This window comes from Anneissia japonica, unplaced genomic scaffold, assembly GCF_011630105.1.
Source record: "Anneissia japonica isolate Jap-2015-1 unplaced genomic scaffold, ASM1163010v1 scaffold131_len961581_cov171, whole genome shotgun sequence".
NCBI classification, from domain to species: Eukaryota; Metazoa; Echinodermata; class Crinoidea; order Comatulida; family Comatulidae; genus Anneissia; species Anneissia japonica.
In genome coordinates, this window is record NW_022750285.1 from 659,937 (window position 1) to 677,476 (window position 17,540).

A 17,540-nucleotide genomic window follows, 5' to 3' on the forward strand; every position below is an offset into this window, starting at 1 on the left:
TACTGAAAGAATAAATAAATAAATAATAATAATGATAATAATAATAATAATAATAATAATAATAATAATAATAATTAACTTCACACATGAAAATATCATGACAAGAAGACATGGCATTAACATCAAGTAACGAAGGCAAAGCAATTTACTCTCAAACTGTCTATGTAAATATAAATATTTAATACAAAAATTAAACATTACCATAAACGTTAATTGTTTACTGGGAAACTGTAGAAATGACCAGAATAATGCAGACAGAGGCATTGTTGCTATAACATTCCTATTGCACAAATTAACATTATTAATTATCTAAAGAATTTATGCAGAGCCATAGATAATGTCTTATTAGTTGAGAACATTGATTTATTCTGAATATCAAACTGAAGATAAATATACTGTACTTTGCTGGCATGCAATGATTTAAATTATAAAAACATAAAACAACAATTTTCTTTAAAGTCAGACACAGGAGGAAAAAAAAATTTGATATCTGTAGAACTGATTTTCGCCCATTTTTACACCTTTTTCCCCAAGTTTTTAAATATTCAAAAATCTGTATCTCATTCACCGTTGCTCAGTTTTTGATCAAACTACTTTTTTCTGTCTTAGAAAAATCAGTTCTACAACCTATCTAATTTTTTTCTTCTGGAGCCTGACTTTAAGATTTTCTAGGAATTGTAGCCATGGCTAATCTGCAGATTGTTAATTGGCCATGAGCTTAAATTTGTTATACAGGGATCCTTGTTGAGTTTTTTTCGATTCATTAATATCAGACCTTATCTACCGTACAGTATTCCAGTTTTCATACGGCTCTTACACTGGCAATGTAGCATGTCTAAAGAAAATTCACCTGATTAAATTTGACCTTAGTTATTATTTGAACACAAAGACTTGAAATTCTAAATAGACTGTATGTGGAAAATTGTTCGCAAGATATTTTAATTGTTTTCTTTAGAAAGCAAGTACAGTATGGACACTTTTATTTCATGCTTATTAACTGTCATCATCCTAAAAAAAAGTCAATCCAGTACAACCTTCTGTTGAAATATTCATACCATTTTTACACTGCCAAGTTGAGAATGAACTTGTATTATTTCCGGAGTGATACCGGATGCATTCCATTTAAATTTACAACTAAAAAGTCAAAGTTGATCCCAAATTTCAACCATTTTACACCGGCAACAAACGCGGGTTCAACTACCGCCCTCAATTTGATGGTGATCGTCACGTCGCTCGAGTATCTCAAGTTGTGACGGAGCAATGTATCGGCAGATTATTTTTAAATTATGCAAATTAAATCAGCAATTTTTTATCAAATCTATATATTGAAGTGCACATAGTTTAATTTGAAAATTGCCTTGGCTTATCCCGTTGCCAGCAAAGGGACAATAATTGTGGTAGGCGCCAAGTAAGGCCTGTAATCTGGAATCAAAATCGGTGTTGTTCGCACTGACGGTTCCGGTGTGTACCTAGGTTATTCAATACTGAATGCATCCCACTCATCGATCCCCGAATACTTTCTGACGTTTACACTAACCACAGCTTGAGAGTTTCTAACCTGGGTGTTGGAAAATTCCCGGTTATTTACTGTATGGAGTTTGCATGTAGTATAAAAAGGGTATTAGTGGAACTTTACTCGAAACTATGGATGTTGATCTTAGAAAAGAACTTGTGTTGATCTTAAAAAATAACCAACTTATTATAAAGTTATTACAGTTTCTATTTTGATTCTACATTTTAATGTTTCGTTCTTATTTTTTGAGTAAATAACATCATTATTGTTTTGGGCTATGAGGAGAGAATTTTAAAACTAAGGTAAATCTGTTACATAATAGCCTTTCATACTGTATATTTTCTTCACTATATAACCTTCTATTTTTGATAAAACTCAATCACCGACTAAAAAAGGCCATAGAATAACATTCATTGTTAATGATTGACACTGGAAATACCTCTGATTGTATATTTAAATAAATAAATAAAATAATTTAATATATAAATTCAAATGTTCTGAATGCCTCGACAGTTATATATAGGCAAAACAGATAGATGCTTAAAAGTTCGAGCTGTTGAACATTCTCGTAATGTAAACTGTAGTGTACATGAACACATTGAGAGTTGTGAAGGTTTTAACCATATAATTGGTCTACATCTTATGACGGCTGACAATACATCCAAACAATCTCTTATTGAGTCCTTATTATTTGAAAATATTAATATTATTCATGTTTCTGTACATTGGTCTGAAATTTTATTTGCTGAAGCCTTAGCAATAAGAAGATACAAGCTTAGTATAAACTATGGTCTCAGAGCCTCTAAAGAGCTTGCATTATTCACATAGCATAAGTACTAACTTGCTTTTGTTCTAAAATAATCATTTTGTTTATCACAATCTTATTTTGTTTATCAATTTATTTATCAGAATGTCATTTGTCTCCATGATCCACCTACCTCTTTCTAATTGGTCAAAATTTATCTTGTATTGATTTTTGGTATGTTTGTCAGTATTTTTGGACTTAAACTATTCATTCTTGACAATGTTCCAATAAAGAACGAAACGTAAAATCAATTCTGGCCTCACGTCTGTCATTTTTCAGAGTCACCATACTCATATTCTACCTCTGATTGTGTTGTGCAATGAATGCTATACTTCCTTTCACTTACAGTATAGATCTTTGTTTTGATTAGCCTTGAGCTGAATGAGTTACAGTTGGTTATTTTACTTAATTTTACTATTATTTTGTGTGTGTTTTCCTGCCTCTTGTGTTTTTCAAACACGATTCATTGTCTGCCAATGTTTCATTGATGTATTGCAGGTTTTCTTGGATAAACAGAAAAAAAAGCCTAAACTGTGCTTTAAAAGGTAGTATTCAATTCAGCCAGGGAGATGTTAAAAAAAACTACAATAGCACATGTATCAAAAAGAACCACAAGTTAAACCTAAAACACTTTGAAATGCCTGTAGTTTGCAACATTGATTTTTTACGCTGTATTTGATGTAAGGCGAGTTTTTTATACATTGTTTCCCGAACCAGCCGCCCGCCAATGTTGATGAAATCAAATAAAAATAAAATTTTAATTTTGCCCAATTAGTGCACCCACCACCACAAGAATCTGGAAATTAAAAAAAAAAAAAAAAGTTTTTCTTTATATTTATTACAGCCGCCGCTGCCTTGAAAGCACCTAAAAGAAGGTATGTATTTCTTGCTAATTATAATAACTTTAAAACGTTAAACAATACCATTACTACACTGTTTACACTCAAAGAATAAAGAAGAAAAAGAAAAAAAACCCAAAATTTTAGTTGTATTTTTTTACACCCTCCTCTGACGATCTTTAAAAACTAAGTTCGCGAAACAAGGTATAAAAAAAGTCTCGTCAAGCCATGTTTGCATTGAAATCTTTTGGTCAAAATCATGACTCTGATCATTTTCAGCAAAAGAATTCAGGTGAACATCCACCCCAACTTGGTCACATGGAAAACTTAACCAATCAAACGTAGTTGAGGAAAAATAACCGTGCTGTTTTTCCATGGCAACAAGGTTTAATGTGAGCAGTGTAATTTGGTTAAGTTTTTCTGTGTGCTACTACTGTACTACGATATCTATTTACAGATTGCATCCATGATTAGACTGACAACCATGTGCAAAATCCTACCGCGTGTTCAGCCACATGCTTAGCCACATGCTTGGTGTGAAACTACTGCATATTTACATCAAATTGTGAGCATCGGTGTGATTTGATAAAAGTAAATGTTACACTTCTTATTGGTCAAAACTAGTCCAATAGAAACAAAGCTTTGTTTCCGTATAATTGCAACACGTTATCGCCAACAGCTTTAGCTGATGCTGATTGGTCGGTCAGATCAGCGTCGGGGCCTGTTACGTACGTAGTACAACGATTACACTGGAAACACTGTAGCAATTTTAAGGAAACTAAGATTGATTGTACCGTGACTGGATATCAGTTAAGCTAAATTTATAAGCAAGATTCATTTCGAGAAATAGAGCATGCACTATTCATACTTTACTCTCCATTCAAGATATAAAGTATTTGAAATTGTTGGGAAGAAAAAATAAAACGGGTAAAAAAAAATTGGTACATACCCCTCCCAATTGGTTTTCAGGCTCTATTTCTATTGTCCTAGATCTGAAATACAAACACAGGGACATGCACGATCATGCGGTTTTCGGCTAGTTAGAAAGGGTACAGTAGGTAGAAAGGATAGGGTGATGAAGGTAGAGATGAAATCAAATGTGTGATACGTAAATACTGTACAGTTCTCCTTCCAATTAAAGACCACTTTTGAAATCTTGATTTCCATGGTCTTTAGCAGAAATTGTCTCTAATTAGAATAATAAAGATAAAAGACAATTCGTTAACTTGGGACCACAGAAAAGTGGTCAAAAACTGGAAATACTGTAGCCTTTAAATTAAAGGGGTCTTTATTTAGAAGGAGTCCTATACAAGTGTCTAAAAAACATAAGTGTCTGGCGATGCTTTTCTTTTACACCCAGGTAAGATTTTCAGGTAGGGTACTACTCTTTTTTCTGTTTATTTTGCTTTGTATACAGTACCCCACAACCCCCACCCCTCCCAACCAAAAAAAATGAATCAAATAATAATATAATAGAGTTATTGTTGGATACTAAATGGATACTAAACTGCAATATGGGTTAACTGGTGTTGTCTGACTGTTCGGTAAAACGGTCACAGTCAACCAGTGCCGCCAAGAAATATCTTGTTTGGCATTACTGTAAACGTATAGTGTGTAAGTTCAAAATATTTTAGCTTTATATTTTAATAGGATATCAATGATTCTGAATTTTTTTTTTTTTTATCAGGGAATATAAAGATGTATTGTCCCATGCAAAATACAAAAGAAAAATCATTTCTGAAATTAACTTGCCCATTTTGAAGTATTTATAAACAGTAACATATTAAAAATTATCAACTTGAATATAGAAATTAATGTATTTAAAAACTTTTTACCCATTATTTTGTAGCAAAATGATAGAAACTCTTCCACTCACTGGAAGTGTTTTATTATTATTATCCAGGGTACACATCTTTTAAATTCAATAATTTCTATACTCAACTTAATCATTTGTATGTTACAGAAAAATGAGCAACTTAAATTTCACAATTATTTTTTTTATGATGTTTTGTCATTTTCAAGGGACAATACATCTTTACAACAGGAAGTACGGTATAGAAAGAAATAGTTTAATTTAGCATGAAGAGTACAAAGTAATTAGGTGTCAATATGTAATGCATACGTGATGGGAAATTGATTGAGCTTACAGTACTTAACTTTAACTCAACATACCCTTTCTCATTCATCATTTAAGGACATTGATCTCTCTGTACAATTTAATAATATGTAACATTTATATCTATTGTCTTTTTTTGTTTCAAATATATTACCTAAATATTATATTAATTCAAGTGAAATGGTACTGACCTATTCTAATATTTATAAATCAAAATCTGCCAATCATTAGTATCATGTTTCAATTACTATATCATGCAGTAAAGCAATAAACAAAACTGAAATTGATATTAAAAGCAAGATGTAAGACTAGAATGAGTAACTTGTTTTCATGCTATGTGAAAATCATTTGAAAAATCATTAGTTTACATATTAACTTTTTAATCTAAAATTTGCTTACATTTTCATACCATGATAATAATAAAGTTATATTTTGCAATTTATTTGCTATACAAAAAAAGAAGTTTATAACAGAGGAGTGAGAATAATAATATGTCTAAACTACTCATATTCCTTAAATTAAATTATGATTGGACATTCAAAGAACTCATCCACCTTTTGTTTTAACACAAAGTGATATTTAGGTCCTCAGGTCTATTCGTATGTTACTAAACGTACACAAACGCCCTCAAGTTAACGTTGAATGACCTGCAAATTTTTTCTTAGCCTGGTATGCGATCAAAGGAACTGAGAATGCCGAATTACGTGTACTTTGTGAAAACATTGAAAAGGCGTATTTACAGTATATGGCTTTCTTGATGATGCAGAATTTATGTTTTTATACGACATAAATACGTCAAGAAATCCAGATTTCCAGTACAACAACTATTTGCTTCATTTGATTTAAACGGATACAATGATGACGAGTGCAACAGTTATTTTAGGTAAGGAGAGGCTGCTTACACAGAAAGCTGAAAGGCCTCGGCCTAGGTTTCGTCTTCTCATGCATCACACACAACTTAAACATTCTCTGGTTCCCGGTGTGTTGCTTCCCATCTTATTTTAGACCGAAAGTTAAATCGAGAGAAGACCGTTATGGATTTGAACGAGACGAAGGGTACTGAACTCATACGCATGCGCAGATACATTTTTGTACCATTTTACCGTCCTCTACTGTCTACCGTCATGGAGCGAAAGCTCACTAATATCCCTGAACACGACAGGTCAATTAACTATTTCCTTGAGGGTATGCTGCAGTTTTGCCATTCATACAGGGCCTGAGTATTATTGTTACTGAATACAGGATACTGTCTTCAGGAACAGGGCAGAGGTGCACTTTATGGAGTGACTACTCTAGTAATTAATATAGAACTGTACATTATGAATACAAATATTATTATATAGACTAAAACTATTATAAAACTATTATATAGGCCTATGCACAGCTGATGTTTCATAGAACAATCTATAAATGATTTGAGATGGTAGGTTAGATATAGATTGAATAGACAATTTACTATTAAGCAGATAAATTTATGTGATTGTAACATGATGAATAAAGCATGCGATAATTGGTGTAGGCCTAGACAAAAAAAAAAAAGATGAAAAAGCAGCAACAAATATAAATGTATGGCAATTTGCATGAATACGGCCAGCTATGGCAGTGTGCCTAATGGGCCTACTAATTTATGATATGCAACTAGGTGGAATAATAAGTCAGTGAGCAATGACTTATCCTTACCATTTTTTAAATCAGTTGTTTACAGTTATGTAAATATATCCAATTCAAATCACTAAACAAAACTAAGTTCTGTCTGGTGTAGCCTACTGTGCAGATATATATTAGGCCAAGTAAAAAAAAAAACATGTTTCACGTCCGGCTTTTTTTTTAAATTGAGGAAGCGGCCTTTTTTATTTTTTATTTTTTATTTTTCAAAATGCATGTCTTGTTTAATCAAATACATACTCGTGCAAATTAGCACCCCATTTGTATAAAGGGCCCCACAAGTGTAAACATTTTCTTAAGCACCCCATTCGAATAAGCTCCCATCCTAATTTGCATAAGCGCTCTTCGATTCCTAAAAAAAGTCAATAATACTAAAACAGTTTCCGTGGATTTAGAACTACATACAGAATTTAAAATCTAAAAGTTACAATACATAGTTGTTGTTTTTTTTCTTTCAGTCAACAAAAATAAACTTAAGTCAATGCTTTAGTGTGTTTTGCATGTGTATTCATATTTTTTAAAACAATATCACAATCCAACAAATCTTGGGACTGTAGTTGGCTTGATTTGAGCTGCAGGATGGATTCACTTTTTCATTTTGTCAGTTTCCAATGAGGATATTTCTTCTGGACAGAATCTCCAACTTTCCTCTTCTTACATTTGGCAATGAATCGTCCTACTTCTTTTTTTTCTTTTACCGAAAGTTTGCCCCTGTAGCATATTCTCATTATCTGTGTTCCAAGTTCCCGTTAAGTACCCCCTCAATTTTAATCTATAAATTAGAGCCCCACAGAAAGTGCAAAAAATAATTTAAGCACCTGGCCGCTTATTCGTGGGAGTAGGTAGGTACAGGCTCCCTCCAATTAAAGAGCACTTCTGAAACTGGGGTTTTTATGGTCTTAGCAGCTTTGGTCTCGGTTTAGAATAAAGATAAGAGAAAGATGTTAATTTGGGATCACAGAAGTGGTATTTGATTGGATGGGTCTTAAAAGGGAGGGAAACCACTGTATAATGTATATCTTATTTTCTTTGTGGCATGAAAAAAAATGTTCCAACAATTGTTTTTCTTTTTTTTTGTATTCCAGATAGCTTGACATTTTAAAAAAATATAGCTGTTTTGGTTTTTCCAACGATTTCTGAGCTGATTATGAACATCTTAAAAATATTTCCCACAATGCAGATCACTGGCCATTGTATTAAAAAAGTAAGAAAACTGTTTGCCAACACTGTGCCTGTTGTTTTGGCTATTAGCCGATATGTTTCAATGCAAGATGTTAAATACGCGCCTGTGTACCCACGCTGGATGTCGGAAGCAGTTGTGTATATCCATTGGCCATTTTGTAAACGCAGATGCACGTATTGCAACTTTAATAAATATATTGAAAACAAAGATCAAAATGAAACAATGGCAAACTCCCTTGTAAAAGAATTGCAAACATTGATATCTCTCAGTGGAATCAAGCAGATAAATTCTGTGTTTTTCGGTGGTGGAACGCCCAGCCTCGCTGATCCAGTCATGTTTGAAAGAATTATAAATGAGATTAATAAACAAGCATATATATCACCAGATGCAGAAATCTCCATGGAGGCTAATCCCACCGCACTAGAAGCAGAGAAGTTAGTTTCATTTAAATTGGCTGGTGAGTATGGTTCTCTTTCTTATTATATTATAAGATATGGATAAAAGAATTGTTTAAATTTATTTACCTATTATTAATATCACTTTTTTCAAGGTATCAATCGAATCTCCATTGGATTGCAAGCATTGAACCAAACTGACCTTAAGATATTGGGACGTGATCATTCTGTGAAGGAATCTATCCGTGTTTTACACAAAGCCAAGAAACTCTTCCCAGGTCGTACCTCAATAGATTTGATGTTTGCAAGACCTGGACAGACAGTTACATCATGGTTGAAAGAGCTAGAGGAAGTTATAAAGCATGCAGATGATCACATCTCTCTTTATCAGTTGACTTTAGAGCGAGGCACAGAATTGTTCAAGTGGTATCAGAAAGGGCAAATATCTGTCCCAGAAAGCGATGTCTCTGCAGAAATGTACAAAGCAGCTGTTTGTATCCTAGCTGAGGCTGGGTATGAAAGGTATGAGGTGTCAAACTTGGCAAAACCTGGTTCTGAAAGCCAACACAATCAAGCTTATTGGTCAGGAAGTCAATATTTAGGTGTTGGACCTGGGGCACATGGGAGATTTGTGCCCCTGAACCAGGATAAGTATCCAGATACATCAGTACAGAGGGAAACAAAGCCTGATGGATTCACAGGTTTCAGTGATGAAGGTTATTCAGAAATTGTTTTTAAAAGTGATCAATCTGGGTTACCAATGCGTGAAGCAAGGATTCAGACACTAGAACCGTTACCATGGATGATGGAGGTCCATAGAAATGGGCACGGAACCAGAAGAAGAGTGAAACAGAGTGTTCGGGAAATATTACAAGAATTGATCATGCTGGGATTGAGAACTAAAAGAGGAATATCAAGCAACAAATGGCTTGAACATTCTGGTAGAATTTCTTTGAGGCAAATTTTCCAGAAAAATGAAGCAGTTAAGGTTTTGGAAAATCATGGATTGGTTAAAATATCTGATGAATATCTGAAACCAACTGCAGCAGGTTTAACAGTCGCTGATAGCCTGTCTACGGAACTAATTCTTGCTCTTGATGAATATATCAAGATATCCAGCAAATAATCTTTAAAAAAAAAATTTTTGTTCGACAACTACACAATGGAAAGACATTTTTATTTCTTTATCAACCGAGGTGTATTGATATGTATAATTGCAGAACTTTCTAGAAGTAAAAATTTGAATAAAGAAAGGTTTTAATGATTTACACTTTACAGTGTTCCTACTGTACAAAAATCTTTAAATTTGCTGGTGGAAATTGAAGGCTATACACCATATGAAAAAATTATTTACCATTGCTAGAATAACTACTCTCTTACAAGGATCTTAGGGAAAGAATGAGTGACAGCCCATACTGTAAAAGCGTTGTTAGCACCATCTGTGTTTTGGCCGAAGCTATTATTAACTAAACTTAAGGTAATTGGAAATCAAAATGTTGTTGTTCACCACATACAGTTATTTTTAAGTAGAAATATAAATCATTACAAAACTTGAAATTTGTACAAAATTTATTATGAAAACTCAGTTATAAATTTGTTATTGCTTTTTGTACAATAATAAAATCATTTAGGCCCCTAATATCATAAAAATTCTATAGTATAGAATACATTTTTGAGTGGGTTTTTTTATATAGTGTAAATTTAGCATAAGCATTCTCATTTTACAATTTGAAATTCTATCAACAAATTTCACTAATTGATTTCTCTAGAACATCAACAGCTTCAACAAACTCATCACTTTCATCATCTGCAAGAAAATCTCCAATTCCCCCATCATTATCCCCCTCTTTCTTTGTTCTCTGGGCGGCTTCGTATTTATCAGCAGCTTTGATTAGCTCATCATCATCTAAATCATCAAATGAAGGGAGGACTTCTAGAGGGATTTCTTGATCAGGTGACTTGTAGTTGATCGCACGGCATTCTGGGTCAAGACACTTCTGATAAAACACTGTTTTCTTCAGATCTGCTATAATCCTGAGGAAAATAATGATCAACATGTTATAAAATTATATTGGGTTTAGCCTTGTATGACAAATCATTTAAATCGCACTAAAGCTGGTTATTCACTACATGAATTTACTTGCGTGAATCAGAAACGTTTCTATCCGAGTTTTTTCGCTTCAGAGAAATCAGTAGTTCGAACTGTTTATACTTTTTGCAAAGTGAAAAATGTGCAACAAATCAGAACTCAGGAAATGAACCGATATTTTTGATTCGCACGAACAACAGGCTTAATACGTTTCAATATTGAGTCATATTAGAAAGCAGTACTTTACAAGACCTAGTGGTTGGTACTGTATTACATTTGATGTTGATGATTTTACAGTTGAATGCTATAGTCGGACAAGATCATTACTGTATACAAATTTAACTGAGAATTGTGTATGTGTGGCATAATTCATTATTTTCACATATTGAGTGCCAACTTGTATTTCAAATATATGATGTTGATAACCCATGACCAGCTGGTTTCCGGGAGACAATTAATAATACTGTAATTTATTTGTAATATTTCCAATTTATTTTGCCACCAACAGCATAAAAAGCTAATAACAGGGAGCATAAATACAATATAAAATCACTATAAACACAGTAGGCCTACATTAAAGATGTATTGTCCCTTTCTAATGTCAAAAAATCATAAAAAATAATTTTGAAATAAACTTGCTCATATTGCAATAGAATACAAATTATTAACTTGTGCATAAAAATTATTGAATTAAAAAAATGTGTACCTTGACTTTTAAACCAAAAAAATATAATAAAAATAATAAAACACTTCCAGTGACTGACATTTTTGAGTGGGTTTTTTTATATAGTGTAAATTTAGCATAAGCATTCTCATTTTACAATTTGAAATTCTATCAACAAATTTCACTAATTGATTTCTCTAGAACATCAACAGCTTCAACAAACTCATCACTTTCATCATCTGCAAGAAAATCTCCAATTCCCCCATCATTATCCCCCTCTTTCTTTGTTCTCTGGGCGGCTTCGTATTTATCAGCAGCTTTGATTAGCTCATCATCATCTAAATCATCAAATGAAGGGAAGACTTCTAGAGGGATTTCTTGATCAGGTGACTTGTAGTTGATCGCACGGCATTCTGGGTCAAGACACTTCTGATAAAACACTGTTTTCTTCAGATCTGCTATAATCCTGAGGAAAATAATGATCAACATGTTATAAAATTATATTGGGTTTAGCCTTGTATGACAAATCATTTAAATCGCACTAAAGCCGGTTATTCACTACATGAATTTACTTGCGTGAATCAGAAACGTTGATTCATACGCATTCACATTTCTATGCGAGTTTTTTCGCTTCAGAGAAATCAGTAGTTCGAACTGTTTATACTTTTTGCAAAGTGAAAAATGTGCAACAAATCAGAACTCAGGAAATGAACCGATATTTTTGATTCGCACGAACAACAGGCTTAATACGTTTCAATATTGAGTCATATTAGAAAGCAGTACTTTACAAGACCTAGTGGTTGGTACTGTATTACATTTGATGTTGATTTTACAGTTGAATGCTATAGTCGGACAAGATCATTACTGTATACACATTTAACTGAGAATTGTGTATATGTGGCATAATTCATTATTTTCACATATTGAGTGCCAACTTGTATTTCAAATATATGATGTTGATAACCCATGACCAGCTGGTTTCCAGGAGACAATTAATAATACTGTAATTTATTTGTAATATTTCCAATTTATTTTGCCACCAACAGCATAAAAAGCTAATAACAGGGAGCATAAATACAATATAAAATCACTATAAACACAGTAGGCCTACATTAAAGATGTATTGTCCCTTGCTATTCTAATGTCAAAAAATCATAAAAAATAATTTTGAAATAAACTTGCTCATATTACAATAGCATACAAATTATTAACTTGTGCATAAAAATTATTGAATTAAAAAAATGTGTACCTTGACTTTTAAACCAAAAAAATATAATAAAAATAATAAAACACTTCCAGTGACTGTAAGTGTTTCTATCATTTTTCGCTGTAAACTCTTGGGTAGACATTTTTTAAATACACTAATTTCTATGTTCAAGTTGATAACTTTTATATTACTTCAAAATGGGCAAGTTAATTTCAAAAAAAATTTTTTGGTATTTAGCAAGGGACAATACATCTTTAAACATTCATGATTAAACAAATTTACAATAGTTACAGTATATATACAAGGAGCATTATAATAAAATTTCAAAAAAAATTAAAATGCAATTTTAGGGAACTAAAAATGAATTAAATTGTTGGTAAAAAATATCAATGCATGGTTCATACTGTACAGAAGAAAAGGTGGGGGGGGGGGGAATTAAAAAAAAAATAAAAAGAAAATATTGATCGCCCTAAATGCCTCCAAGTTTGTTTCCGGACAAAAATTTCCCAGACTCCGTCATAGTGTCTCCCTTTTGGATAACTCTGGATCCGGCCCTGCTGTAGTAAAACAACACCCAGAGACGGGTTAGATTCTAGGATGTCTGCACTATCCGGTGCGAGTGTGTATTACTGACAATTCCCGCAAGTTACTCGCAGAAGACTTGGGTGATTAAGTGTTTCAATACTAAGAGCAAGGACTTTCTAATGACAAAACCACTGCTCCCCAAACAACTACCACACCAAATACATCGCCCTTCATTATAATAATAGTTTTGTATCAGTGTCAGGCATTAGACATTATAACACACATAAATACAATAGATCTTTCGGAGCGTGCGAGGCCAATCCCAATTTCTGGGAGACTCAAATAAGCGCTGCGATTGTAAAATTCTTAGAGACTTCAGTGTGGTGCTTATTCAAGATCAGCGCATATTAAACAAATATTGGCGTAATGCTTTCCATCTCACGTATTCCTGTCGTTCGGTAGGCCTATCCTAGGTCCTACATCATTTTAATACTGTAGACACTGTATTTAATACCCTGTTTCTCAATGTTTCATTACAAAAAGTGTTATTACACAATGATTTACGATATTATGTAAAAAAAAAATGTTTGATAAACGGGCAACTTACATAATGTTGTTACTTTTGTGTTGTCTACCAATATTCTCGCACCAGCGGTTTTTAACGATGTCGTACACAATGATACCACCACGAGCGTAGTATGTCCAGCGACGTATTTCACCCTGAATGCCTCCTTGGTTCACCTTTGACATGATGAATCCGTCTAATTCAGGAAAAGGAGATTTCTGGTATCCCTCTTTTATGTCTGAAAATTTAAAATTTAATATTCAATCAAATGTACTCTGATCACATGAAATGAGTCAGATGTTTGGATACTGATTTTGTTTGTATAATTTCACTTTGAACCATGTACAGTACAGTATATATGGATCAAAGTATCATTTACCAATACCACACTTTTTCAAGTGTGTTTCAGGGCCCTGCAGGAGCCGGCTCTCTTGTGCTCTAATTAGTTTTAAAATCAATTTATCCAAAAGGGAGGAAATATTTCAGACCTGTGCCCAAGTGCATTGTCTATCTGCATAAGACATTTGCATGCTTAGAAATGGCAAACTACACACAATGTATTTTTAACATTTCCAGCAATTGTGTTTTGGGTATAGAGAGGTGCTCAACTTAATTACTGTTTTTGAAATTTGTCTTGATATGTTTAAATTAGTAAATCTCAATTTTTAGTATTATTTTATTCAAAAAAGATTACTAATGATTTATATTATATTCATGTTTATAATTAATTTGTATGAAGGGTAATACCTATTTCTCCCCTTCCCTCTCAAGTAATTAAAATAATGACTTGTTGATATAATTCGGTACAAGTTTATTTTAATAGATAAAAACAGTTCTATTAATTTTTTTTTTAAAGAAAGCTAATTACAATATTATATTATTTTCATAATTTTCCTTTAAATAGCATTTAAAAAAAAAATATTTTGCATTACCTTATTATTAAAACTCAATATAAAAGTTTAACAATTTAATAAGCAAGCTACAAATGAGATTGGTACACCGAGATACAAACCTTCAACATTGTCGGCATCAAATCCTGCATCAATGACTCTATCAAATGATTTCTTGAAATCTCTGTTACATCCTTGATGTGTCAAAATTCTCATTTTAGGTGAATAACTGAAAGATATAGATAATGGCATAAGGTGAGACTTATATTTTGTTCTGTGAACCCGTTGCCAGATGATAAAAATTATTTCTACTCTGAATTTTTTACATTGCCACATCACATTCTGCAAAGGAATTTTTTTTATTGGCCTAACTCAGGAACCACAAATCTGTAAAACTCTGGGGTGAACGGTTAATGATAGTTTACATTATTTTCTTCTCTTTAGCTTAAGATTTATAATGATTGATTAAGAAACTAGGATGCATTTTTTCTTCAGTTGAAATTCAGTGTTTACGTGGACATAGCTTTTATCTAAATCAAGTACAGTAGGTCAATTACTACACACAGCTTCTGCAGAAAATCAGACTAAAGGTTCCCTTATACACTTGCCTAGGACTTATATTCATTTCTTCTCTAAATTACCTAGTCAACTGACAAGAATAAACATGCCTTTCTCTGTATATTTATTCCTGATAGTTTTAGTATGTAACACTGTTTTATATAAATAAATATACTGTAAATACCTATACATCTTTTAAGCACTACTCTTAAATACATGTCAAGCACAGATCCAGAGTTTACCCTAACTATCGCACAGATGGGTTCCCATGGTAGAAGGTAGGTCATGCAAAGAGAGCTAGTTTGTTCTGTTGCTGGAAGACAAATTTTAGATATGGGTGGGGTGGTGGGGGAGTCTTCCTTCGAAAAGTTTTTGTTTTGTAGATGCTTTGAAATACACTTTCGTGCATTATGAGATGTCTATTATTGAATACACTCTGAATTCATAGCTTTTCCCTACTTTACAATGGGCAATTAATAATTATGATGATGAAGATGAGGAGGAGGAAGCTGGTGATGACAGGTTCCTGAGCAAGATTAATTAACATGTCCTTTGACGTAAAGTGTCGAGGGAGGCCCGTAGTCTGGGTTACGCTTGGGAATTTAACAACATTATCATACAAAATAAAAAGAATACAAATATAATAAAAACATGTAAAAAACATCTACACTAAATCAAACTGCATATACACTGCCTGTCGGATCACAGTTTTAGTATTGCAGGGGCTTTACAGTATAACCAATCCCTGTATTTCTGATAGATTGCTGATTAAATTGTAAAATATACTATATATAAAAGATTTATCATTTTATATTCAGTACATTCTCAAATGTCATGTAAATCTCAAAAATTATGTTATATTTATGCCCCAAAGTGGAAAGTTTAACCTAATAATTTTGATATATTTTGTTGTTTGTTGAATGGTCTTTAAGGATTTATTACAGTCTAATGTGACCACAACATAGGGAAGTCTTCTCTTTTAACATTTAAACTTCTAAACTTTGAGTAGCTCAATATACATTTATACTTCCTGAAATCTTTAAGGATCCATAAGTCTTTAAGGATTATTACAGTCTAATATGACCACAACACAGGGAAGTCTTCTCTTTTAACTTTTAAGCTTCTAAACTTTGCATAGCTCAATATACATTTATATTTTCTTAAATAATAAGGAAGTCTGCTCCTTAAATTAGCATTGATAATACAGAGAATTTTGATTGACTGTCAACCTCAGATATCCAAATTTTAGGAAATTATGTTTTATGCATGCACCGACGTGACGACTTTAACCTAATAACTTTGATATGTATATGTTTTATGTTGTTTAATGTTGTGCACTGAGAATTAAGTTAACTGTTAGTGCGCCACCTATCGGTGCATCGTCGTTGACGACCATCTTACAATACAGAAAGTTTGCTGTGTTTTGTTTGTGTTGTTTGAGTTCCGGAATTAAAGTAACTCACGCTGTTTAAAACCTATGTGTGTTATTTATTTATTGTTCTAAAACCTTCCAAGAACATAACAGTGGCGACGAGGACGTTTATTTTCATAATTTAACGTGAGTACTGTTCAAAGATTTTTCGCTAAGCCCAGGACTTAGGCTACCTACCTGATTCTACATAGTTACCGTGCACGCTATACCGTACCGTATTCACGAGGATGACTGCTCCGGACACGCAAACACAATTACTGGCCATGATGGCGGAACAAAACGAGTTACTACGCTCGCAACTTAAAACCCAGGGAGATCAAATGCTAGAACTGATGACTACGTTTAAACAGTCACAGTCTCAACAGCAACAGGTCGTTACTCCTATTACTAACATGACTCCCAAGTTTACACCATTTGATCCTACAACTGAATTGTGGACTGACTATTGGGCTAGATTTAAGACATTCATACAAGCGCATTCTGTTCCTTCTGATAAGGAAGCCCAAGTGTTTCTGACTAACCAAAGTAAGGACATTTATAAGGTAATTTCAAACCTAGCTGCCCAGGAAAATCCCTGTCTCTTATACACATCTAATTATAGGTTAAGAATTAAATTATTCAATCCTTCCTAAAAATGAAATTTAGTGCTTAAAAATCTCATTCGGGACCATCGTGTCATGTAGGCCTATTGCATACTGATTGGACAAACATTTATATTGTATTCTTTATTTGGAAGCGACACTTTGCAACAATGGCACAGTATGTACATAAAGGTGCGTCCAAGAAAAAAAACGAAAAAAAAAGGGAAAAAAACATGACAATCTGAAGAGATTAACAAAAAGTACAAATACATGTCTTAATTACACCTGCCTTACTTAATTAAACATTTTAAAAATACAAACGCCAAAGTTCAAACAAATTTAAAAAATGAAAAATAAATTGAAGAAAAAAAGAAAAGCATTAATTAAAAGAAAATTGTCTAGTACCAGCGCACAATTGAATAGCTTATCTCACTCTGTTCTGGCATTGGCTATATCATTTTCAGTGGACAGTGAATTGTAATGCTCATTGGCTACAGTACCACAACAACCCAG

General features: G+C 32.9%; 3 protein-coding genes across 5 annotated transcripts in view; 1 reads left to right on the forward strand and 2 right to left on the reverse strand.

The window, feature by feature from the left end:
• Positions 1-7,500: 7,500 nt before the first annotated feature.
• LOC117121299 (radical S-adenosyl methionine domain-containing protein 1, mitochondrial-like) lies at positions 7,501-9,664 on the forward strand. Its single transcript, XM_033266438.1, has 2 exons — positions 7,501-8,578; positions 8,672-9,664. Exons 1-2 carry the CDS (start codon positions 8,086-8,088, stop codon positions 9,640-9,642), a joined length of 1,464 nt encoding a protein of 487 aa, XP_033122329.1. The 5' UTR covers positions 7,501-8,085; the 3' UTR covers positions 9,643-9,664.
• Positions 9,665-10,067: 403 nt separating this feature from the next.
• On the reverse strand, positions 10,068-10,588 carry LOC117121302 (DNA-directed primase/polymerase protein-like). The gene has a single exon (XM_033266444.1). It carries the CDS (start codon positions 10,571-10,573, stop codon positions 10,256-10,258), a length of 318 nt encoding a protein of 105 aa, XP_033122335.1. The 5' UTR covers positions 10,574-10,588; the 3' UTR covers positions 10,068-10,255.
• Positions 10,068-17,540, reverse strand: part of LOC117121298 (DNA-directed primase/polymerase protein-like) — a 21,854-nt gene continuing 14,381 nt past the window's right edge. For 2 of the 3 annotated variants that reach the window (XM_033266437.1, XM_033266435.1), the window contains exons 8-11: positions 14,579-14,685; positions 13,609-13,804; positions 11,422-11,735; positions 10,068-10,235 (exon numbers count right to left, since the gene is read on the reverse strand). In XM_033266437.1, the coding sequence (XP_033122328.1) occupies positions 11,441-11,735; positions 13,609-13,804; positions 14,579-14,685 (598 nt within the window). In that variant the 3' untranslated portion in view covers positions 10,068-10,235; positions 11,422-11,440. Of the gene's footprint in view, positions 10,236-11,382; positions 11,736-13,608; positions 13,805-14,578; positions 14,686-17,540 lie in introns of those variants that run through there. The other variant, XM_033266436.1, reaches the window with a different exon arrangement.

Bases quoted from the DNA above. Each gene is read 5' to 3' on its own strand.
- LOC117121299 (XM_033266438.1), top strand. From the start codon at position 8,086: ATGAACATCTTAAAAATATTTCCCACAATGCAGATCACTGGCCATTGT. The intron at 8,579-8,671 runs GTGAGTATGGTT...ACTTTTTTCAAG, and splicing joins AGTTTCATTTAAATTGGCTG to GTATCAATCGAATCTCCATT.
- LOC117121302 (XM_033266444.1), bottom strand. From the start codon at position 10,573: ATGTTGATCATTATTTTCCTCAGGATTATAGCAGATCTGAAGAAAACA.